This window comes from Cupressus sempervirens, chromosome 11 (assembly GCF_028749045.1).
Source record: "Cupressus sempervirens isolate cs-2001-9-10 chromosome 11, ASM2874904v1, whole genome shotgun sequence".
Taxonomy (NCBI): Eukaryota; Viridiplantae; Streptophyta; class Pinopsida; order Cupressales; family Cupressaceae; genus Cupressus; species Cupressus sempervirens.
In genome coordinates, this window is record NC_143128.1 from 44,189,348 (window position 1) to 44,214,260 (window position 24,913).

General features: G+C 36.2%; 1 protein-coding gene across 1 annotated transcript in view; it reads right to left on the minus strand.

The window, feature by feature from the left end:
- Positions 1–1,032: 1,032 nt before the first annotated feature.
- The window catches only part of LOC149528163 (uncharacterized), an 85,493-nt gene continuing 61,612 nt past the window's right edge, over positions 1,033–24,913 (minus strand). The window contains exons 6-7 of the mRNA XM_089809216.1: positions 1,708–2,025; positions 1,033–1,554 (exon numbers count right to left, since the gene is read on the minus strand). Of these exons, the coding sequence (XP_089665342.1) occupies positions 1,070–1,554; positions 1,708–2,025 (803 nt within the window). The 3' untranslated portion in view covers positions 1,033–1,069. The remainder of the gene's footprint in view (positions 1,555–1,707; positions 2,026–24,913) is intronic.

The following is a 24,913-nucleotide window of genomic DNA, read 5'->3' on the forward strand; positions in this document are numbered from 1 at the left end:
AGCAAGACATGTAGAACAACAGGGAGGAGATTGTAAATGATCATAAGGAGTCATTCTAGTTTCTCACTAGCTGGCTAGAAAAAGTTTATGTTGTCCAAGCTAGGGAGGAAAGGGAAGGATAAAGAAACTTGGTATTTTTTAGGAAATCTATGTGTTGTTTGATCTCATTGGCTTTTGGTTAAGTTCTATTTTTTTTCTTCTAGCTGATCCATGTGGATCCTTTTAGTGCTCCTATGTATGGCTTTTAAGACTCTTCTTTACATTTTTGTAAGTAGTCTCATTGCTCAGACTCTTTCAAGTACTAGTGGTATGCATATTAATAGTTGTTCTATTTTTAAAATATATTATAGGATGAGCATTGATAATGTATACATTTGGATGAAAGGTTCATTTTTTATATGCATTGTTTTTCTATCACCTCAGTACTATGTTTTTAATACTAATTTGAGTGGTTGACTATCTCCTACAGATGTGTTGTGAAGGGATTAATGTTGCTTTCTTGTTCTATTTTCAGTCATTTTTAGTGGTTTTATTGTAGTAGCTTGATCATATAAGGGTGTTTACATTGTTTGTTATGGTTGTATAAAGGATCAACTCCCTTGATTTAGGTTGCTTTAATGTCAAAAACATCATTTATATTTTCTCTTAAAATAAATAAAATTTAATTACTAAATTTATGAAATTAATCTATATAATATGGTTGTATGTTTAAAGTTTCTATTAAAAATAGATTTAAAACTATAATTTACATTTGTTTTGTTCTTTACAATATTTTCATCGTAGCAATTGACACATTCCTTACAATATTTGTCACCCTTAACAACATCGAACAATGTATTATTGAAACAAAAGATGTACATTATACATTTAAAAAAATTATATTTTAGAAAGAAGTCATTAAATAATAAACTCCATATTTTATTATTATAATTTCAACAAAATGTTGATGAAATCACACCATGGTGTGAGACCATGGCATGAGACCCACGTCAAATACAACATATAAAATAATTTTATTTAATGATCTCACTCAATTATACATCTTATTTAAATAGCACTATTTTTACTTTTACCTTCGACACACCATGCCTCCGTTGCCATTGTTGCTAGTGCACTCTGCATTGAATGTCTCCACATCATTGATAACAATTCCCTCAGAAGAGGAATATGATGTGGAAGAATACTTGCAATAGTTGCAATTCGTAGAAAGTAAGGAAGATGTAGCATATTTGTCTTCACCCCCCATGATGGGCATAGGGACACCCCTCTTAACTGGGTTTTCAAACCCAGGTCTATAAGTTTGGCCTAGAACGCCTTCCACTTCAGATGAGAGATTAAAGAACTTGAATTGCATTTCCAAGTGGGCAAACACATCATTAGCTGGCAATTGGTAGTTGTGAATAAGATTTTCTTTTTCCAAGATGGGAGCCACTCCCACAATTATATCAACAATCCCAGGAATGACAAGATTGATATTGTTGGTGTTGTCAATGCGTTCAATTGTCATTGTAGATGGGCCCAAATCTAGAGGGGTCCATTGAACTAAAGCTTCCTCTGAATAAAAGAATATAAATTAACATAAGATTAATTAGATTCATAAGACTGCAATATAGTTTATGGAACCAAATATGGTCATAAAGACATTACTTATTAAAACATATTTAGAAATGTTAAGAAAAATGGAAGCAAAAGTGAGAAGAAAGAAACCTGGAATTTTGAATGCCTTGCCATCAAAAGTAAAGATGAAGTGGTCTACATTTTCATCCCATTCAGAGGCTTTTCTTGCTGCAATTGTCAGGGTGTGGGAATCAAACATGAGAGCTAAGGCTTGAACCCAAGTGTAGGGACGATCACGACCTTCAGGCTTTGTGCCAATAAAGTGGGCATTAATATGAACGTGGTGGTCAGAGAGAAGAGCAAAGTCCTTATCTCTAGCACCATGAAAGTAGAACATCACACCATCACCTCCTACAAAGCGAGGGTCATAACATATGGCTCCATAACCTTTACAATTAGGTTTCCTATCTGCATTTGGAAAAAATAAAAGATATTTAATATATAAGCTGTTAGAAAATCTCTAGAACTTTATAACATATCTAAGATACCAGCACATTCTACGTTACAAAATATTCTTAGAAAAGAAAACCACATTGAAGAATTTGCGAGAATCCAAGCTCAAAGCCAATTGGATTTTTCAAGAGAACACTTACATTTGCAAGTGGTCTCACACTTGTTGCTGCAATCAATGAGACATCCCTTGGCCTTAACGTTCTTATAAGTGTAGGGTTTCCTCACCGGGCACTCACGAGGGCACTTCAAGATCTTCAAGAGGCACCTACTATTCCTCGCATAGCAAAGAGCCCTTTCTTGCCCACTTTGAGTGTTTGGCAACATTTGATAGTTTTGCGAAGGATCATTACTGTAACTAGGAGGAGGAGGACTGGGACTTTTGTAAGGAGGACTTGGACTTTTGTAAGGAGGAGGACTGGGAGTTGTGTAACTAGGAGTTTTGCCTGCTCCAGACACCATTATCACACTGCCCAAATAGAGGGCTGAAAAAACTATCCATATCGCTGGACCAAAAGCCATGATACTACTACTTATCAGTAGAAGTTATCAGAGCTTCAAAAGAAAGAAACAATGGTGATGATAAGAATGGGTCACCTCTATGCTTTATATAAGAATGGTATTCTTTTTAGGGCAGATGTGAAAATTTACAACATGTGTTGGAAATTGTGTTTGCCTTTTGAAGTATCTGCACGTCTGACGCACTGTACAAGTCGTTAGAATGATGTATCCTCCTAGGCCACAACCTGATAGACGTGAAGGATTTTTTTACAAGCTACGAAATGTTGCCCACCTATTAAGGCTTTGCCAACGTGGAAGTAGAAGAACCTTTGCAAATATTTCAGTGTATTGACTCGTTCATTGCTAGTTTAATTAACGTGCTGTTATTCGTCTCTCTTTTTAACCTCTCTTTTCATCGTGTAAGGATACCGTTAGCCTCCAGTGTTTGCTTTGCCATTACATAATGTGATGTCATTATGTGTTTGCTTTGTTATTACATAATAAGATATCATTATCGATTGCCTATGTATTTTGAAGAAATTACAGGACAGTTACAAAGAGAGGTAGGGGAAGGAAATCCTTCGTCTTTTTAGGAGCTTCTTTTAAGAGCTTCACTCTCTGTCTTTCTAATTGCTTAGAATTGAGGAACAATTCCTTCTCATGAGTATTGATTAGTATCATGCGGTTTTTACAGTTTATAATGGTAGATTTTTCTAACTAGCACTTGCACCTTTAAATGGTGCAAGGATTAAGCTGACAGTTATACATATATTAGTTGATGCTTTGAAGAACTTGGAAATCTCAATATATAGAAATGAAAAAGACTTAAGTTAGTTGATGCTTTGAAGAACTTGGAAATTTCAATACATAGAAATGAAAAAGACTTAGGTTAATTGAAATTTAGATATGTTACCTCTCAATCACATTGCATATCATTTGAAGTTATTAATCATAGAACTCATCAACATAATCAAATACTTTGAGTTAAAAGTAAGTGTCAACAATTCTAAAATATAAACATTTAGAGACAACAAGTTAACTCAACCATCTATACAATAAATGTTGAAAGAAGCCTACGTATAAAATATCACCCATGTTAAAATCATGCCAAACATTTTGCATTGTCTCCATATGGTTCTCTACTATCTCTAGAAAATGATATTAATGATCAATATCAAATCTAAACCATCCTAGACACTCAAAACAAGTTCCTTAATATAGTCTCCATAACCATACCACCTCAATTAAAGGCATGCATAGCAACCATATATATCATTGTTGTGTATTTAAGATGCATATAAGTTATTTGTTGTGATGGTTTGAATATCATGTGTAAAGAATAATATAGTATTATTTGAATGTAGGAATGGGTATAAGGTTTTCTAGCTATTTAAATATTTGTTATCAATTATATGACTATAATTACTATTCATTATGCAAGTTCTAGGCAATGAATCCATACATTTGAAGATAATCTATTACTTCTAATGATTCCCCAATGGATGTTAGTCAATATATCTTTAACCACTATTACTTCTAATGATTCCTCAATGGATGTCAGTCAATATATCTTTAACTATGGATGACATTTTTTCTACTATAAACTATAGAAAAAAGAGATGACATTTTCAAATGGATAGTAATCTCATAAGAAATGTTATAAAAAATCTAGAGGTCTTGAGAAGGATAAATTTTATCCAATACATATTGATATCCTATAGTCAACTCTATTCATAATAGAAATGGTGATTATCTTATTTAATTTAAATATGGTTTATTTGTATGATAATTCACTTGCAATGTTCATTTAGTTTAGCCCCTAAGACTTTTGCATCAACTTATCTGTGCAAGGCATCTTGAAACAAGATTTGGAAGGAATACATGAAAGGGAAATAAAACACAATCCCAAGGCACATGATCAGTGGAGGAAATCCTATAAAAGAAGATGGAGGGGGATATCCTCCTTATGAGAGATAAATGAACTAGAAGGCTTAAAAATTACCAAGAAAGTGTAGGCCTCCTTCAATCAACATTGAGTGCAATATTATATAGAGGTGCATAAACAATAGTCTATTCATGACCTACATTTATATTAATCCTATTCAAGCTAATTGTATAAGAGATTACTAAAAAATAACTCAAGGGATGACATTTAAAGTATATACAACCAAATATGATATTACAATAAAGAAAGAGTAAGCATTGAGAAGTTCTAATATATCAAATCAACAATCATTGGTGGAACACTTTAGTTTTCTATATACATCATTGTACAAGGATATGTGCAGGATCATAGTGTGTCAAAAAGTGGTGATGTGAAAAATATGTAGTTCTGAAACATCTAAAAGCATTTCAAAATGTGCTTTGACTTTTTCCCCACCCATCTTGATACCAAACCAAAAATGTAATACCCTGTCTTATCGGGTACCCAATTTGAGAACGGGTACTCGATCTATGTGCCCAAATCATGGTGCCAAATTTAAATTTGAAGGGAGTGGGGACCAATCTTTAAGATAAATATTGATTTTTATTTACCAAACTCAAAGGGGGGACCAATTTTTTTATTTATATTGTCTTAGTATAATATAGTTATAACATAATTAGTGTGGGTGGGGGGGGGGGGGGGTGTGGGTGTGAGGGGGGCAATTATTATATATAGTTACTAGAATTTATTATGTTGTATTAAATTATTATTATTATTTACTATATATAATTATTTTATATATACTTAGTACTTATTATATGTTATTATATAATTCTATATCATATATATTATATATATTAGTAACCTAATTAGGTAAAAACAGGTTTGAAGGGGAACCTAAACCCTAAACAAAAAAGAACCAAAGTTAGGAGTTGGTTTTATAGGGACCACTAACCCAAAATAGCACAATAGAATTCAAAGACTAGTTTTACAAAGACCAGCAACCAAGTCAAGCTAGTTTTAAAGAGACCAACAACCAACATAAATCAACAAAACAACTGAGACCAAAAGTCTAGAAAAGACTTGGATAAACTTAGATCAAATCTTTAATAGCACTGGTAATAGAAGTGCCTAAAACAACAACCTCTTTGAGAGAGTCTTGAACATTCATTGTAGGAAGCTGGAGGTCCACTTCCTTAGTGCTTTGTCTAGTTCTTCTACTTAGACCGCCAACCAATAGAGGTGCATGATCGGTCGAGATAGCTTCATCCGGAGAAACTTTTCCAATAGAAGTAGCAGTAGCCAAGATGGATAAGGTAACAACCTACATACCCATCTCACTATCCTTAATCAATTTTTAAAGGAAGCTTCATAATCCTGAAGTTTAGTTGGGATGTTCCCAACTACAGATTCTAGCTCCCTCCACTTCTTACTTTCCTCATCTAGCTTTACCTGTAAAAGAAGGGATTTCTCCTACAAGGAAGAAATAGATAAGTGAAGCTTTTGAATTTCATTATATATCCAGTTGTCGATCGCCAGCCTAATATTAGCTCTGTCTTTGGCTTTATTCAAAATTTCCAAAACATTATCATCACCCTCAAAATCATCATTTTGTAGAAAAGAATTATTTTTCAGCATTTCCTTAAAGTCCTGCTTATGGGAATTGGGCTCATTGTCTGTACCAAGATTAATATCTTCATGACTGCATTTGGCTGGAGAAGCATTATCTAACACAGGATCAAGGGAAAGGGTAGCAATAACAAGGGAGTTCCTAGCACACTCTGTATCTAGAGTATGGGTAATCAGTTCAATTAGTCTGTCTTTGTTGATATTACTATTCTCCTTCCTATCATTTTTATCATGAAAGACCTCCTCATTCACCATCTTTCCATATCCTCTTTAATGATAACACCCTTGATCTCAAGGCTAGTGTTAATCCAATGTTTTTTCTTTTACGCTTCGAGGAAGGGGCATTATCCTTATCTTTACCCTTATTAGAAGAGGACTTACCTCTCTTACTGACAATACTAGGGGAAGAATACAGAGAATCATGGGCCGAGATATCATCTAGGTTGAAAGCGATATGGTCTTAGAAGAACACTTGTCACTCGCAGTATGTGCCAAGTCATCATCTAGGGGTGTAACATCACCCTCCAAATCATCTAAGCTCTAATCAAATTTTGTTTCCATAGCCAAAGCCCACTTGTAGCTATTTTTGTTTTTCATCAAAGAACCACCAACAATCTCATTTTTGTTGGGTGTGCCTTCCCCTTCTCTTTTCTATTTACTACTACAAATAAAGTGAGCAAGGGTGATGTCTCAGCAAAACTCAGTGATAAGCAGGATGCGACCCTCATGGGTGATAGGTCTAAAATCCTTATTCTTATGGGATTTGAGCCCATTGAGGAGAGAATGTGCCAAATATTAAGGAAAGGAGATTCCTTTCTTATAATGGAAGTGATTCAGATTTAAACAAATTAGTATTGATGGACTCTCGAAACCCTACCATCTAGAATGAAATACTTCCCCACATAGGCGAGAACTTCCTGCCAAATGTCCTTAATTTGAGCAAGATCATAGAAGTTACTGGCCTTCACTAGTCTGGCATCCTCCTGGTCATTTTTGGGAAAGCGCTTGACTGCCTCTTTCGAAGCTTTTTTCTTCTTGAAAAATCTCATACCTTCATTTAGTAGCCCGATAACCTTAACAATGAAATCAGCACTAAGGATAAATTGTCTGCCATAGAGCTTAATCATGTCACCATCCCAAGCTTTGTAGAAAATTTCCATCACATGAGGTTTGTAACCATGATTTTTTTCAATATAGTTGGTTGCCTTCCCTTTCTCGAGCTGGTGCCAAACTTCCTTCTTATTTTCCTAGTAGTGGCACTTCTCAGGTTCCAACTTTTGTACTTCCCCTCCCATATTCACAGAAATAAACCCACTCTGTAGAATGTAACTAAGAGAGCTAAGAGAAATACCTAAAGAAATGTTCAGCATATTGCCTCTTGAAAGCCCAAAAGGCACCCACAATCTATGTGAAGTCCTAACAAGCATGTAAGCATGAAAACCATTCCATTTAAAGCAATAAATGAAAATAGTGACAATTTGATAAGTGGAGGTAGCGAGCATATCAAATGTAATTTTTCCCTTCTCGATATATGTTTCTTTCATAATTACACTTACCTTTTAGATCAACATCCATGCTTAGCTGATTAGTCCACATGACAATTTTATTACTTTGGATTGCCAAGTTGGCCATCCAATCAGCCAACATATTCATCTCATGATAGTTATGAGATATGAACACTTTTTTGAAAAAAATTGAGGTCTTCTTTTCTTTCCCAAAGAAGATATTGACAATATTTCTGAAATCCCCTTTTAGCCAAAGGTTCCTACAACTAGTATCCTTAGCTAGCTTGATCATATAATATGCTTCATCCATCTCAGCTTTGTGGCTAGAAGTAATTCCAAGAGGAATAGCCTAAGCCCTAATGATGTTGCAATTGCAGTCCCTAATGACTCCCCCATAGCCATCTTGCTTGGGTTCCCTTTGGAAGCACCATCAAAATTATCCTTTATCCAGTCAATGGGAGGGGATAACCAAGTGGCATTTTGCCTTAAATTATCCTTTTTAACTTTTCTATTTTGACCAAGGTGCTCCAAGTTGAGATTTGTTAAGGGGCCTAAATGTGATATAAAATTCTCCTTTATATTTTTGATAATTCTTTTACCAATGACCCATGAGGGGGTGTTGGTATCTCTAAAGATTTTTTCATTCATGTCTTTGCACAAGCCCTAGCAGATGTAGGGAAAAGAAAATTACTAGAGGATGCAAACATGATCTCCTTTGAAGGGGCTACTCCAACTTAAAAAATTATCAGAAAGATTCTCTTGAAAAGTCCATTGCATATTCCAAAAATTCAAAATTTCCTTCCAAACATCCCTAGCAAAACAGCAATATAGAAAAATATGGTTAACATATGGTTAACAGATTCCATATCATTTTTGCAAAGATAGCACCAATTGGTTGTGATCATCCCTTTTGTTCTAAGATTGTCTATAGTGAAAATTTTGTTTTGTAGAGCAATCCAAAATAAAATCTCAATCTTAGGGGTTAATCCTTTGGTCCAAGCTTTAACCCATGGGAGATCAATTCTCTTTTCTTCAAAAAGGGATGAAACTTTGAAATTACCACCTGGATGAAGAGCCTAGATGGCTATGTCATGGGAGTTGAGATTGATACAAAAGGAAAAAAGAGAGAGTTGAACAAGGCAAAGATTAACATCCAAAGAAGTAAGGTCCACCAATCTTTTGTTATACTAGTATTCATTGACTTTAACACTAAAGGTGGTTTTGCAGTACTCAATGATATGTTCATTACTGTAAAACAAGTTTAGGGGAGAATCCCATAACCAGTTATCCTCCCATAAAAAAATAGTTTTACCATCACCCAGCTTCCATTTGCAACCTTTGGTTAGAGAACTCTTCATATCTTGGACATCTTTCCAAATGGAAGACACATTATCTAAGTTGTCAACATAGAGAAAACCATTCAAAGAGGGAGAGTGTTGAAGATATTTAATCTTCCAAATTTTACTCCATTCCCTATCATCTTCGAAAACTCTCCAACCTTGTTTATCTAGGAGGGCTTTATTCATTTCTTTGATACGTCTAAAACCCAACCCTCCAAGATTCTTGAGCCAAGCAATAAGAGGAAGTCTTTTTTTATTCTTAGTCCTAGACCATAGAAAATTTCATTGAATTCTCGCTATAGCATCAACATACTTAATAGACATTTTGAAAAAAATAAGTGCATATATGGAGAGACTTTGAAGGCAAGATTTGAGAAGAATAATTTTAGCAGCTTGACTTAGCAAAGTGCCCTTCCAGCCCACAATTCTTTTGTTGTGTTTGTTGATGAGCATTTCCTAGAAGGAATTAGGTGGCGTGCAACCAATATGGAGGCCCAGGTGTATTTGGGTTTTGGTATTGCTTACCTGGAAGGAATTAGGTAGCTTGCAACCAAGAGGGAGGCCCAAGTATAAGCTAGGGAGGGAAGCAATACCACAGCCCAAACTCCTAGATATTTTATTCTATCTCTCCAAAGGAGTGTTCACAAAGAAGATTGAGCTCTTCTTCCAATTGATGATTTGATCTAAGGCTTTAATATAGAGATTTAAAGCATTCTTTTAACTCCTAGCTTCCTTCACCATGGAAATCCCCACCAAAACCATATTGTCCACAAACTGCTCATGGGAGCTAGCATTGGAGATAGAAGAGGGAAAGAGGCCATGGATAAAACCTTGAGCATTGAGATGTTTAATGTATCTTCCCAAACATTCTTCCATAATAATAAATAAGATAAGAGAAATGGGATCCCTCTAGAAGGAGAGAAGAATTAAAAGAGGAACAATTGACCAGGATAGTCATAGAATTTGTCAATACAAGCTAAGAAATTAATTGGATGCATCTTTTCCCAAAACCAAAAGACTCCAAGATTTTAGACAAGAAGCTCCAGTCCACTTAGTTATAAGCCTTGGACAAATCCAACTTCACAAGGAAACCTTGATTTTGAGAAGCCACCATATAATGGATGTTTCCATGAACAATAATAATCGAGTCTCAAATTTTATGAATAGGGACAAAGCCACTATGTTCAAGAGAGATGATGTATGGAAGGACAACAAGGATTCTCAAGGTAAGGACCTTGGAAATGATCTTGTAAATAGAGTTGCAAAGATTGATAGGATGGAAATAATCTGGAGTATTAGCCCCCACCTTATTTGGAATGAGAGTCAGAAAGGTAGCATTAAGCTCTTTCAAGAGGCATCTAGCTCCAAAGAACTCTTTGATAGTGGCACACACATCTTTACCAAAAATGTACCACTACATTTGAAAAAAAGTCCATCAAGAAACCATCAAAGTCTAGCACTTTGTCACCTTCAAAAGAGAAAACAACTTTATGGATTTCAAAAGTAGAGAGGATTGCAACTAAAACATGATTCTAATGGTTAGATATGATGGAAGGAATATTCTCCAGCAATTGTCTTTGGCTAGAATCATAGAGATTCTGGTCAAAAGAAAGCAGGGAGGAGAAAAAATTCCTTCATTTTGATAGTAATATCTTCCTCATTAGCTAACCCGTCATGACCAATCTTGAGATTAGAGATTCTATTAGTAGCTCTATGCTTCAAGGTAGTGATATAAAAGTATCTAGAATTACAATCCCCTTCCTTGAGCCAGATATCCCTAGACCTTTGTCTCCAGTAAGACTCTTCAAAGGAGATAGCATTATGGAGTTTAGATAGAGTCTCATTTTCTTCTTTGATAAGCTCCCCTGAATAACCAGCTACTTGATTTTTTTCCTGAGTCACCTGAAGTTCCTTTTGAAAAACATTTTTATTTAAAATATGTCACCAAAGGAAGACTTGTTCCAACCTTTAACTTTGTCTTTGACAATTTAGAGTTTTTTAGCAATTCTAAACATAGCAGTACCTTCAACTTTAGTTTTCCACTAAGTGTTATAGACATCTTTGAAATCCTTGTGTTGCATTCACATTTTCTCAAATATAAAGCAAAAATGTCTCTTCTTACCAATGGGATCAACGAAAAAGGCTAGAGGGAAATGGTTCGAGGCAATTTTGGAAATGGACAAGAGAGAGAAGTTCCAATCTTGAATCTAGTTATGAGAAGCCAACACTCTGTCAAGCCTTGCTTGAATGCAATTTTTCCCAATACTTTTATTTGACCAAGTAAACTCAACCCCTTTCAAATCAAAATAAATAAGACCTTCATGGTTGATAAAGTCCATAAGGTCCATTCTACCATCCAGATGAGAAATAGTACCTCCCATTTTCTCATGGTCATATAAAGGAACATTGAAATCACCCATAAAGAGCTAGTTGGGTTCATCAAAATAGTTCTTCAAATCCTTTAGATTAGACCATAAAGTCTTCCTAGCTCTAGCTAAGTTAGAAGCATAAATTTTGACTAAGATCTAGCCATGGTTAAGGTTAATATGATAAAATTTAACCTAGTAAGAAAATTATTCTCCATGAAAGTCATACCAGAAATAATCACTTCATTCCAAAGAATAAGAATGCCTCCAAATGTTCTTTTAGCACTACCAGCAGCTTAACCATAACTCTTGAAAACTTTAAATTTTTTTGCCTTATCTTTAGACATTTTGATTTCATGGATAACAAGGATGTCAGGTTTGTGATCTCTAGAAAGATTATTGAAAACTTCCATTTTATGAGGACTATTTAGTCCCATTACATTCCAAGTGATGAATACCATATTTTACCTGGGCTAAATTGAAGGATGGTAGTTTGTTTACCATCTGCAATATCATGCAAGCTCTCCTGAGCTTTGTCAAACTTATTGCCTTTCCTTCCTCTTTTCTTGGGAGAGTTGGTAGATACTTTGAAAGATGAAAACCCTACATCTACTATTTTACTTCTAGTACCTCTAGTAGAATTCAATATTGCCACACCAGATTTCTTAGGATTAGTCTTCCTATCAACCTTGATAGGCTTAGACACCTTCAGGATTTCATCAATAGAAATTGGGGATGAAAGAACTAGGATAGGTTGGGTAGAAAGATCCATGGACTTAGAGTCCTGCATAAGGCATTTTATTCTTTATGCATTGGGGAAGATCCTCCATTTTCCATAAATCACTAGGAATAGAGTTGTCAGTAGGCACAAGTGAGAGCTCCAACATGATACCCAACTCTAACTGGTCAAAACTTGCTAAAGGAGACACATCCAAAAATAAGCTTTCTCCACATGGTTCAAATGAGGTCTCATGGTCAGCTTCAAATTCTAACATTTGTATCAAAAAATCCCCACCATGGGGGCTTAGGCACACCCAGCAACATTATGCTCAATCACTTTCTAGGAGTTCAGCTTAAGGGCCATTGAGACCTCCTAATTTTCCATATCATGTGATTCTTCTCCTTCCAAAAAGTTTTTCTTAGGGCTCTTAGGATCCAAGACAGTATTCAACTACTAGTCCTCAATAGCATGTTTGGCTAAAGAGGTATTCTCTGATTTAGAAACCTTAACTGAAGCTTTTTAAGCTTGTTATCTTTTTATGCTTCTTCTGATGGCCTTGATTCTTCTTAAAAGTAATATTTTGAGCTGGCTTAGGGTGATTACTCTTAGATTTATATTTGGTACAAGCCTTTGCCCAATGACCCACTTTTCTACAGTAAAAGCAAGCACCAGGCATGTCTTCAAATTCTGAATCCTGTGACCATTTGCCAAGTTTGGAGACAATGTTTATCTTAGAAACAATATTCTACCAAGATAACTGGGGGGGCGGGGTGGTCATGAATCAGTAATCCAATAATTAAAACATTTATCAACCTTAAACACTCTTATCCATTCAACCAAAGAAAACAACAACCATAATAAAATGTACATAGACAATTACACTAGATATGTTAACTAGGGAATCCCTTGATTAGAGGGAAAACCCTAGTGGGAATGATAGCCACAAGATGATGTAATAATATAAATATTCCTTCTTAAAGGATGGACCCTATTAGGAGTCTATTATAACATTTAGTACATATGAGCCACTGTTAGGAGACTTTGAATCTTTGTTAGAAGATTCCAACCCTGTTAAGAGTAGTGTCAACCCTGTTAGGAGTTGTAGAAGATAGAAGGACCCACTATCCAATAGCTTCTAGGACAAGACCACTAAACTCACTGTCTAACTAATCTCTCAACTATTCCTTGTAGAATAATTGTGTTTATTGTACTTTAACTTCTTTTCTCTATCCTATCAACCAGATCAATCACTTTCAAGCCTTGTAAACTAGGTCATGAACCTCGGATCCAAGTATCAAACTTTTGATCACATAATAAAACTTCGACAATGAAATTTCCTTCACATCCTCTCTGCTCTACTTATCTTTGTGTTCCTCTCTTTGTGTTTTTTTTAATCATTTGCAGTCATCCATACATCATAAAGGAAAATTTTCTTCCTTTATACTGAATGCATAGAACAATTCCCTAAGTCGACTGTTACACCTTAATTAATTATTATAGGACCACATTAAGAACACATTACACTCAGCGATAACATTAATCTTTGATCTTGTAACTTGAATAACTTCCCATACATATAACATAATGATGAGCAAGCTTGTCTATGTCATAATCATCATGCCTTTTTCACATCTTTAACTTCAAGTTATCAAAATAACAAATCTGCTAAGAAATATAACAAGTTTACCAAAACATGCCTCTATAACTCTATTTCAGAACAGTCTTCACCAAAACTTGCATAACTTCTTCCAAACTTAATATCTTATGCTTCCAAGGTTAGTTGCATATACTAGACACATAGTATAATCTCCCTTTTAACCTCACTATTGAAAGTACTCAATGATCTATCCATACCAACTTGATCTTTACCATTGTTCTTATATCAGATACCACAAAAAATTGCTATGTTGACATCAATGACAAACATAGTCATGAATGTAACATATCATCATGATAATCATCTAATCATGTTTCTACAATACTCCCCCATAGGAATATCATCAGCATTCATGCTTCCAACAATGTGGGCATAAACTAACCAAGATTTGGAGGCTACTAGTTTATCAATTTCTAGGAGACTCCCAAAGGACTCTGCCAAACCCCTGAAAATATTCTCATTCTAGAATTCCAATGGGAAACCTAGAAGTCTAACCCACAAAGTGGAAAGGAAAATTTTATTTGAAAGATCCATATTGAGCTCCCACTTCTTTACATTAAGAGTTTTATTACCAAGTTGGCAGAGTCCCCCACATAGGACCAAATCTCTATCCTCATGGCATGTGAAAATAAAGGATAGGAAACCGCTTTGCATGACTGCAATATCCACGTGACCATGAAAGCACCATTTTTTCCTCACCAATAACCTAATGTTGTCAATAGTTGGTCTTGGGCCCATGAACTTCCCTACTAGGGTTAGATTCATCAAGGAAATGGAATGGTCAACAAGGGGGTCAGGGACAAAGATTTGAAAATCCCCTTTTTCCCAACAAGAAGATGTTGTAATATGGGGAAAAGAAGACTTACTAGATGAAATCTTACCAAAAAGTGAAGCCCAATATTTCCTTTGTTTAGGTATTTGATTCTCAACGGTGATATATTTTGCATCGGTAGGTTCCTTGGAGGAAAATTTTGGTGCCCCCCATGGAGAAGGGGGACCCGTAGATCTCTTAAGGAGCTCCTAGATTCCAAGCAAAGATAGTTCTCAAGAACACTGTCATTTCGCAATAACCCAAGCTACTATTTTTCCACCCCTTCCAATTGTTAAGTGATCAAAAAAAAAGCCTTCTCCACCAAAATTTCTATTATCTAACCATTTCTTTGGTCGCAGAGAAAATCCCGATGACCATTGTCTAGAAGCTACTGCTCGCCCAATTCACATAGTTTTCCCAAACCACCCAATCAAAAAATTACACACTAGAAATTCTCCTTATTAGTAACCTAAGTTAATAAAATATATGATGATGTATGTTCCTAGTGGTGCCCCTAGGGACATACATGTGTTCCAATGAGTCCAAAGGGGTCATGGGATATCCTATGACCCATTTTGACTGATTATACAACAACATATGTTCCTAGGGGTTATAGGATGCCAAGGGACATACATCTTGTGTTTCAATGGGTAGAAATGGGTTATAGAGTATCCTATGACCCCTTTCAACCTATTACATGATAACATATATTCTTAGGGGTCCTAGGACCCCTATAGAGATACATGTTTTGTTCCAATGGGTTGAAATGGGTAATAGAGTATCCTATGACCCTTTCAACCCATTACATGACAACATAAATTCTTCATATGTTGTCATGTAATGGGCCAAAAGGGGGCATAGGGTATCTGATGAACCTTTTGACCCATTGGAACACAACATGTATGGCCCTAATGGTCCTAAGATCCCTAGAAATATGTATTATAATGCAATGGGTTGAAAGGGATCATAGGATTTTAACCCATTAGAACACAACACACATGATGATAAGGGTCCTAGGACCCCTAGGAACATATGTTCTCATGTAATGGGTCAAAAGGGGTCATAGGATACCCTATGAACCCTTTCTACCCATTGGAATATAAAACGTATGTCCCTAGGGGTCCTAGGAACCCTAAGAACATATGTTTTCATGTAATGGGTCCAAAGGGGTCATAGGATACCTTATGATGCATTTCTACCCATTGGAACACAATAGGGATGTCCCTAGGGTCCCTAGAACCCATAGGAACATAAGTTGTCATGTAATGGACTGAAAGGGATCATAGAATATCCTTTAACCCCATTGGAACACAACATGCATGTCCCTAGGGGTCCTAGGAACCCTATGAACACATTTTTCATGTAATGGGTCAAAATGTGTCATGGCATGCCCTATGACCCCTTTCTACCAATTCAAACACAACATGTATGTCTCTAGGGGTCCTAAGATCCCTAAGAGAATATGTTGTCATGTAATAGGTTGAGAAGGGTCATAGAGTTTCTTATGATCCCTTTTGAGCCATTACAACACATCATGTATGTCCCTAGGGGTCCTAGGACCCCTAGGGACATAAATATTGTGTTTGAGTGGGTTGAAAGCGGTCATAGGGTTCTAGGACACCTAAGGACATACATCATGTGTTTGAATGGGTTGAAAAGGGTCATAGGGTTCCCTATGACCCCTTTGACCCGTTAAATGATGGCATATGTTCATAGGGGTCCTAGGACCCCTAAGAAAATATATCATGTGTTAAAATGATTTGAAAAGGGTCATTGAGTACCCTATGACCCCTTTCAACACATTATATGATAACATGTGTTCCTAGGGGACATAAATCATGTGTTTAAATAGGTTGAAAGGGGTCATAGGGTAACCTATGACCCCTTTTGACCCATTAAATGGTAGTGTCATCTCTAAAAGTTGCACCCTAACTGAATCAAGTAGAATTCAGTCACTTTGAGTAACATGAAAACACTCCTAGGTAGTGGGTGTACTAGGATTAGGAGTGAATCTTTGGGCTCTAGCCCAATTCTTTATGATGCTTCACCTATTTTCTCTTCAAAAACAAACTTTAAAGCTTAGGAGGGAAAGGGATAGCAGGATTACTTACACAAAATGTAAATGCTTAAAAGGTAAAATTGAATCAACTTAACATGATGCACCAGACATTAAGATGAGAATATTGTTGACCTGATATGATGAAGCTTTTCTAAATGGTTAGAGGAGGGCACAATCTTGACCTCAACAAAATCATATATAAATATTTCACAAGAAGGATAGACTTTAAACAAGATGCTAAGGGGAATAATGACATTCATGATTTACCAACTTGAAGAGGAGTAAAATCTCACGACTTGTAATCTTTATGAATATTCTAGATATTCCAGAACTCACTTGCAGATAAAACTAAGACAAGAACTCAGGGGTTAAAAATAAATAACAAGAGTTATATAAGATTAGTGGCTTACACGGCAATATGAACACAAGAAGGGCTTTTGAATTGTTCCTTCGTTCAAGATTCTAAGGTAGTTCAACAAAATTCCTCAAAGTGGTTACAAAGTAATTTGTAAAAAAGATATTATGAAGGATTCCTGAGAGATCATAGCAAAATGACTTTTTTGCAAAAAGATGGAACCTCCACTCCACATCTTGGAAATCCTTAAATATAGAAGGATTGCAACCAGCTTCACATGGGCAAACACATGTCAAAGTATAATTGAAAGAATGGATACAAAGATATCGATGATGTTGCATTTAAACATTCTCTATATTTAGATGAAGATGGGACAGTGACCACAAAATTAGCATGGTGACACTTGTTGTAGGATTCTTTCATTTAATTCTTCTTTTCCTCTATTTCCTTGTTTGTCATGATCTTCAACTTCTTCTGCCGTTAGGACCTTCATTTCTCTTATCAGTCTCCAAGAAATTTACTTTCCTCTTGATGGGCCATTCAACATATCTAATTTCATCTATATTTCCTATTGTCATACTCCATCTGAAGATCATATCTCCATCATGTTATGTAGCCCAAGCACCAATTCTAATCTTTCATGGTTTTTTAGTGCTAACTTGTCCCCTGTAGTTTGAATCCTAGATAGTATATCTGCCACATTAATAGAAATGTCAATAACTTATTCAACTTTTCATGCTTGATACCTTTCTTGAATATAATTGGTTGAGGGAATTATGTCGCTTCATATCCTTTTGTAACTTTTTGATGATAACCTATCGCAAGATTGGGGCACTAAATGTCATATCATCCTTATAGCTACGACACTGTGAGACGGGTCATTTTAGCTATTTTGTAGTTTTATGAAAAAAATTTATCATTGTTTGCTTGACCTTACAAAACTATGACATCTTCCTTTTATGCTCTATTGCTACTTCACAACCTAATGTCTCTTGAGTTTGCTAACTATCATGACCTTGCAATGACCATGAAACTGACTACTCTACACCCTTGCAACTACCAAGGCTTTACAATTTCTTAACCATGCAACGTTATGATACTTCTATCTTTAACCGAATTACCCCATTAGAACTGCCAGACATGAAGACTATCTAGAATGTGTGATGTTGCGCTAGTAGCTAATTTAAATGCTTCATGTTCATATTGTAGCTTCATGACTTAAACCTTTAACTCACCCTTTAACCTTGCGAGAGTATAATAAAGTAAATCGCCACTTTGTACCTTAAACCTTAGGTTAACATAGACTACATGTGATGGTGCGACAAAAGAAATTCATGAAATAGGGTCCATTGGGACACATGTCCATTGCTCATATTCCTACATTGGCTAAACTTCATGGAATTTAGAAAGCAGGAATACGTTAGTCATTGATAAATTGGGATCTGATAGTCGTGAAAACAACTTTTAATGCCTTTGACTCTCGTAGGATCCTGACCAAAACTCAAAACTGTGGAGGAAACCTTGCAAAGCTACACCTAACCATAAATTGCTTCAAAGCCTTGCAACCCTATCTCTTAGTTGACCCTATTGACCTACAATGCTGCGAACACATCTTAACTATTGGTCATTCCACCACAACCATAACTCTTAACCAAGAATTTAACCCTGGGAGGGCTTGATCAAAGCATTTCACATCATAGCTACATTAACCCAGGGTAAGTCTTAACCATGCAGAATAGTGTAAAAGCTAGAATTAAATGAGGGTGTTGACTATTGCATCATCGAGACTTGAAACATAGAAGCTTATCAATGGAGTGATATCGATTGAATCTATCTACTTTTATTCGATGAAAAACTCCTTAAATTTTTGAATTGAACTAACTATCAACTGACCCTTGCGACAATGCAATGAAGAGACTACATGTGACTAATCAAGAAGATTATGGATCCTTGAAACATTATTTAAGCCCAAAAAGGTCTATGACTGTTTTGCACCTTCACGACCCATCTCGTGGTTAAGGAATAAACTAGAGTGACAAAGCAATGGAAGGCAGTCGCATGATCGTGACTTGAAATATTCATAAGAACATAACATGCAATATGAGGAATTTTAAAACATAGGGATATAAAAGAAAGGAATAAGGTTTTCACGTATCCCTATCATGCTTGAATGGCAATTATGAACAATTCAAGAACGTAGGCATGGTTACCACCCATTTTTTCATAAGATTGGCAATATTTGGAAAACAAGGGGGGGCAAGAATGGCTAACATTTTAGGTGACTCAAAGGGGATGCTTGCCTATTAGGCATAGACCAATGGCCTTAAGTAATTAATTAGGCTATAGAGTCACAAAAAAATGCACCCCTACCCTGCAATCATCTAGAAAAATTGCAACCTCTGCAACTTAAAAAATTCAAAACTCTATTATCTCATAGAGAAATAGCTTGTGCCCATGCACTTCTTGAAAAATTGGAAAACACCTACCCTAATATGTACAGAAAATTACAAAAATGGAAGGTCAAAGAAACCCATTAACTGATTTGTTGAAGTAGTTACCCCTCTTCACCAGATAATTTCTTCTTTCATGCACATGGGCAGTTGAAAAGATTAGCAGACATGACAAGCACATTGTTGCATGAAACACATTTTCCCCAATGCTAAAAATAATGGAACTCTCTAGCACTGGGACATTGTCTTGTGGAGAAAAACATACCTGCTCCTCTTTGTATAATTCTCCCTCATGCTCTTGAATAAGCATGACTAGGGGAAACTTGCATTACAGAAAAGCTATATACCTAATGTGTCATCCTCTTGATGGCTTTAGGTTTGGGTAATCAACCTTGATTGTGTTGTGCTTTGCATTGGCAAGATCCCACTAGTTTGGAAGTGGCTCCTCTTCTCGCGGAGAAACAATCTCCATCTCTTCATGATACTCATGAGCCACCTCTTTGGGAGTTACTGGTATAGTGTGGCTCTCCACTCATTGTTGCTGAAGAACATGCTCTTCATGTATAAGAGGTGATAATTAAACATCTATGGAAAATAAAATAGCATCAAACTCATCCAAAAGATTATCCTCATCATTGATCTCCTCCGTTATAGTTGCAATAACATGTGTAGGTTGAGGGGAAACCTCATGCATGTCAGCATGTTCCCCCTCAAGGATAGAGGTATCCTTGTAATCCTCCTTTTCATCCTTCATATCATCTTCATATCACGAAGTGTTAACTGCAACATACGCTCCTCATATGGGGAAGATGACTTGTTAGATAGATATTAATGAGCGGTGCTCCCCTTAATACCATAAACCCATAACAAAAACAAAGAAACAATAGAAAATGTGAGAACAAAACATGGACCTCTTATTATCACCGCAAATGGAAAATTACAAAATTCACAAGTACAATATGCTAACCCACATAGGTACCTTCATTATAGTAATCTGCAAGACTAAGCTGCAAACTACCACCCAGAGTTGTTTTAGACAATGTTTGGGCCTTTCTTAAATAGGCAATTTTATGCTGCCCAAGAAGGTTATAGACATTTGAAACTTAATAGCTAGGGTCGATAGACTCTAACAATACATACAAAGTCGGCCAAATACATCTGTGACAATTATTTTAAAAAATTTAGGTAGCCCAACTTCGAAAGTCCATAACTCTCGAACCATTGCTGTGATTGGCTACTATAACCACTTTTCAAAAATGTCAACTAATAATTTATAGGCTTGAAACTACATAAGTGCCCTTTTGTCAAGTTTTTGGACCTCATCCGGGAACTCTAAGGCCTCCAATGATGAGCCTAAAAATTTTTGTCCAAATTTTTCCACCAAAAATTTGTAATGACTTCTCCAATACTTAAGCTACAGAAATGAGATATTTATGGTAGGCTTATAATTCTGAAATGGACATGTTAGAGTAAAGCATTAATTTAATTTCATTTATTAAATTCACTTTATTCCCTTCTTAAGATTTTTCTTTATGCATCCTTTTTGTATTTCTATTTAATAATTAATTAGTAATTATTAAATAGCTTTTCTTTTTAGGTTACCCTTTTGGGTTTTGATCTCCTTTTATAAGGATCAATCTCTTTTGTATTTGGTTATCTCTTCCATTTCTAAAAAATACATTAGCATATTTTTAGAGCAAAACCCTTGCCTCCTCTCATCTTTTTCTTTTGTGACAGGTTTTTGCATGCAGGTATTCGAAGGCTTTGTGGATTTGTTTTGATCAAATCCTTCATGGTATCAAAACTACATCTGCTGCAGCTTGTTCGTTATTTGGAGAAAAAGGAGAACGAGGGTTTGATAGAATAGATTTGGATTTTTTTTAGGTATTTTTTGTGAAAAGAGGGGTCATTGATTTTTGGAGCAGGTTGAGGCCAAACAGACATCACAGATGGATCCAAAAGGTGTCAAAACCCCTGTTTCCATATAAAGTTTGTCCAATTTGGACAACATTGATTTGGGAGGCAAAAAAAATTTTCCCAACAGGGTGGTATGGCCTCTGCACGCATTCTGAGGCGACATTTTTATCAAAAAACCAAAAAAAAAATTTAAAAAGTGCAAAAAAAAAAATTTGGCCTGCAGGCCCTTTCTGGTGCCAAAAAATCTTTATTCAGCACTGCTCTGGCAATAGCACCGGTGCAAGCATCAACATTCAGTTTTTCAAGTCGGCGCTTGCCTATGGCCACCATGTCACCTCTGCCTCACCTCCGCCTGGGCTGCACTCCATCACCACTCTGCCTCTACCTGAGTTGCATTCCACTCCATTGCCGCATCGAGCCACCCGTGCTCCGCTCTGCCGCCACTCATGGTGGTTATTTTTTTTTTTTTTTTTTATTAAAAAAATAATTTGTATTGCTTTTGGGGGACCTATCACTTTTTTATAATAACTCTCACATATGGGGGTCTTTTTCCAATTCAAAAGGAGTGTCAAAAAGTTGGTTCCAAGATGGAGATGATGGAAAAGGAATTTTTGGGATTTTTTTCCAGATTGATACCTGTTTTGGCACTTGAAGTCTATTGATGACTTATATCTTCCAGGGGGCATAACTTCTTCGTTATAGCTCCATTTTGTGTTTTGAAAAAAGCATCAGAAAGATCTTCTCGAGCACTTTTTGCATTATCTATTTTTTCATTAGTATTTGGTACCAAGTATTTTTGATTCGTATCTAAAGCTTTTTTTCTCTTATCTCATTTATGCAATCTATTTGTAAGTTGGGGTTCAATTTATTGCATTATAGGGGGCATTTTTTAATCTTATTTTCCTGTTATTATATTAGTATATTAGAAAGCAAAAAAACCCTTTCTAAAACAATGGCTGAGATCACTTGTTCTCTAGAACTTCTGAACCCTCACAATTATCACACTTGGAAGACCTCAATGACTTGGCTTCTCTAGTCAAAAGGGTTGTGGTCATGTTTAGATGCAGTTCAGCCTATTTTTCAAAGGTCTTTTGAGATCATGCAGCATCGAAACAAAATGGATGAGGCAATCAGATTGATTGCAATACAGGTATCAAATAGTTTACAGTTTCATCTAGATGGGTGTAATACTCCTCTGGATATGTGGACCAACCTTTAGGGCTTATTTGGCACTGTGAATGAGTTTAGGGCACTTCAAATAGAGATAGAGCTTACATCAGTTGCACCAGATTCCTTTTTGACTATTGATGACTTCTTGATGAAGTTTACTCAATAGAGATCCTTGTTGTAGAGTTGTGGAAAGATGAAGACTGATACTGAGTGCATCTATTTGCTTCTCTCAAAACTTTGAGGGAATTTTCAGATATTTGCTTTCACATTCTATTCCACCAAAGATGCTTTGGGGAATCGATTTTTTATGTCTTCTTTTGAGGTCTTTTATGATCGCTTGACTAGAGAGCAGTTAAAACTCACATAGTTCGATACTATGACTGATTTTAAGACAAAGGCATTGGTAGCTTAGACATCTACAGAAAACTCGAAGAAAAAATTGAAGCATAAGATAGATTCAATAGGTAGTGAGAGTTCCTCCAAGCCTCCTCCAAAATCAGATGCTCAGAAACCCTCTCAGAAAGGTAATACTTCTAAGTCTAGTGAGTCTTCCTCCAAGACTAAGAAGTATATAGGTGTACCTTGCAGTTTTTGTGGCAAGGAAGGACATCCAGTTTCCAAGTGTTGCAGACATCTTGAGGCATTAGAGTAGGCCATGCAACAGTCTAGTATTGCTTCTTTGAAGCCTCCACCTCCACCTACAAGGAAAGGACATGCTCTTTCTACACGCACATTGTCTTCTCCGGCTCCTTGGATTCTTGATTCTGGAGCTTCCCATCATATGACACACTCACCTGATTTGATTATCTCACTGGCTCAGAGTGTTACTACACATATTGTAGTTGGTGATTCTTCTCAGCTTTCAGTCATAGGTTCGGGAACTGTCTCTTTAGAGGGTGGTTCACTATAGGATGTTCTCTTGGTTCCAACTATTTCTACCAACCTCATGTTTGTCTTTCAGATTTGTCATCCAAGTTTTGGAAAGACAATTAAGTTCTCACCACATGATGTGGTTATTTGAAACCTCCATGATCCTAATTTAGTTATTGCTACAGGGAGTGTTGATATTCAGTCTCACTTATATCAGTTTGATGGTTTTGAGAGCTCCAATTCTATAGGTGTTTCTCTCATTACTCATACAGACATAGTGAGCAAACTTTAGCATGAGCATTTTGGCCATGTCAACTACAGATATTTATAGCAGATGAGTACATGGGAGGTAGTGATTTGATTACCTCTGATCTCTTGTAATGACAGTGTGTGTCAAGGTTGTGCACTTGGCAAACATCATAGAGATCCTTTTCTAATAGGTCGATCTGCACGTGCTAAGGCACCATTAGAGTTGATACACAATGATCTTATGTAATTTCACACTCCATCTTTTTCAGGTGCCCAATATGTGCTCACCTTCATTGATGACTTCTCCAGATGCATATAGGTGTACTTTTTGATGTACAAGTCTAATGTCTTTGATTCATTTCGAAGCTTTAAGACTTTCGTGGAGAAGCAGTCTAGTCTTTTAGTCAGGCGTATCTACATTGACAATGGGGGGGAATATGTGAATCAATATTTTAGAGATTTTTGCATTGAGCATGGTTTACAACATCAATTCTATATTCCCTATACACCTCAGCAAAATGGGTTATCCGAGAGAAAGAACAGGACATTATGGGAGATGGCCAATTGTATGATACAGTCTCGTGCTATGAGTTATTCATTTTGGATTGAGGCTGTCAATTGTGCCAACTATATTCAAAATTAGATGCCTCATAAGGCATTGTGACACATGACTCCTAAGGAGGCTTGGACTCATGACAAGCCTGATGTTTCTACTTTTTGCATTTTTTGTAGTGAGGCTTGGGCATTCATTCCAGATGCTCAGCAGAAAGCCATGGAGAAGAAGATCCATCCACTCATTTTTGTTGGCTACTGTGAGGATGTGAAGGCTTACAGGTTGTTTGATCCTAATTTCAGAGATGTCTTGTTTCAATGGGATGTTCAATTTGATGAGTGTTATCCTTCTATGGATCCTCCATCTTCACCTTCTTCTTCACTACACAGTACTTCATCTACTCCTCTACAGGATTATGCCTCCTCTGAGGAAGATCTTGAGATTGATCCCACTTTTCCTCCTCCACCAGATGTTCCACAAGTGCTCAAGTGGGCTTGTGATACTATTGATGCATTGATGCAGTTGGACCTCTAGCAAGTGATCCTACAAATGTTTTTCATACTAGTTCTTAGACTGCAAGTAGTGGCCTTTTGAGTCATGCCATTTTTTATGATCCTCAAAATTTTTCACAAGTGATAGGACACTCAGAGTGGGATAGGGCTATGTATGAGGAGTATTCTTCTTTGATGAAGAATCACACATGGGACCTATGTACTCTTTTGAAAGGAAGAAAGTTTGTTTAGTGTCATTGGGTGTACCGTACCGAGTA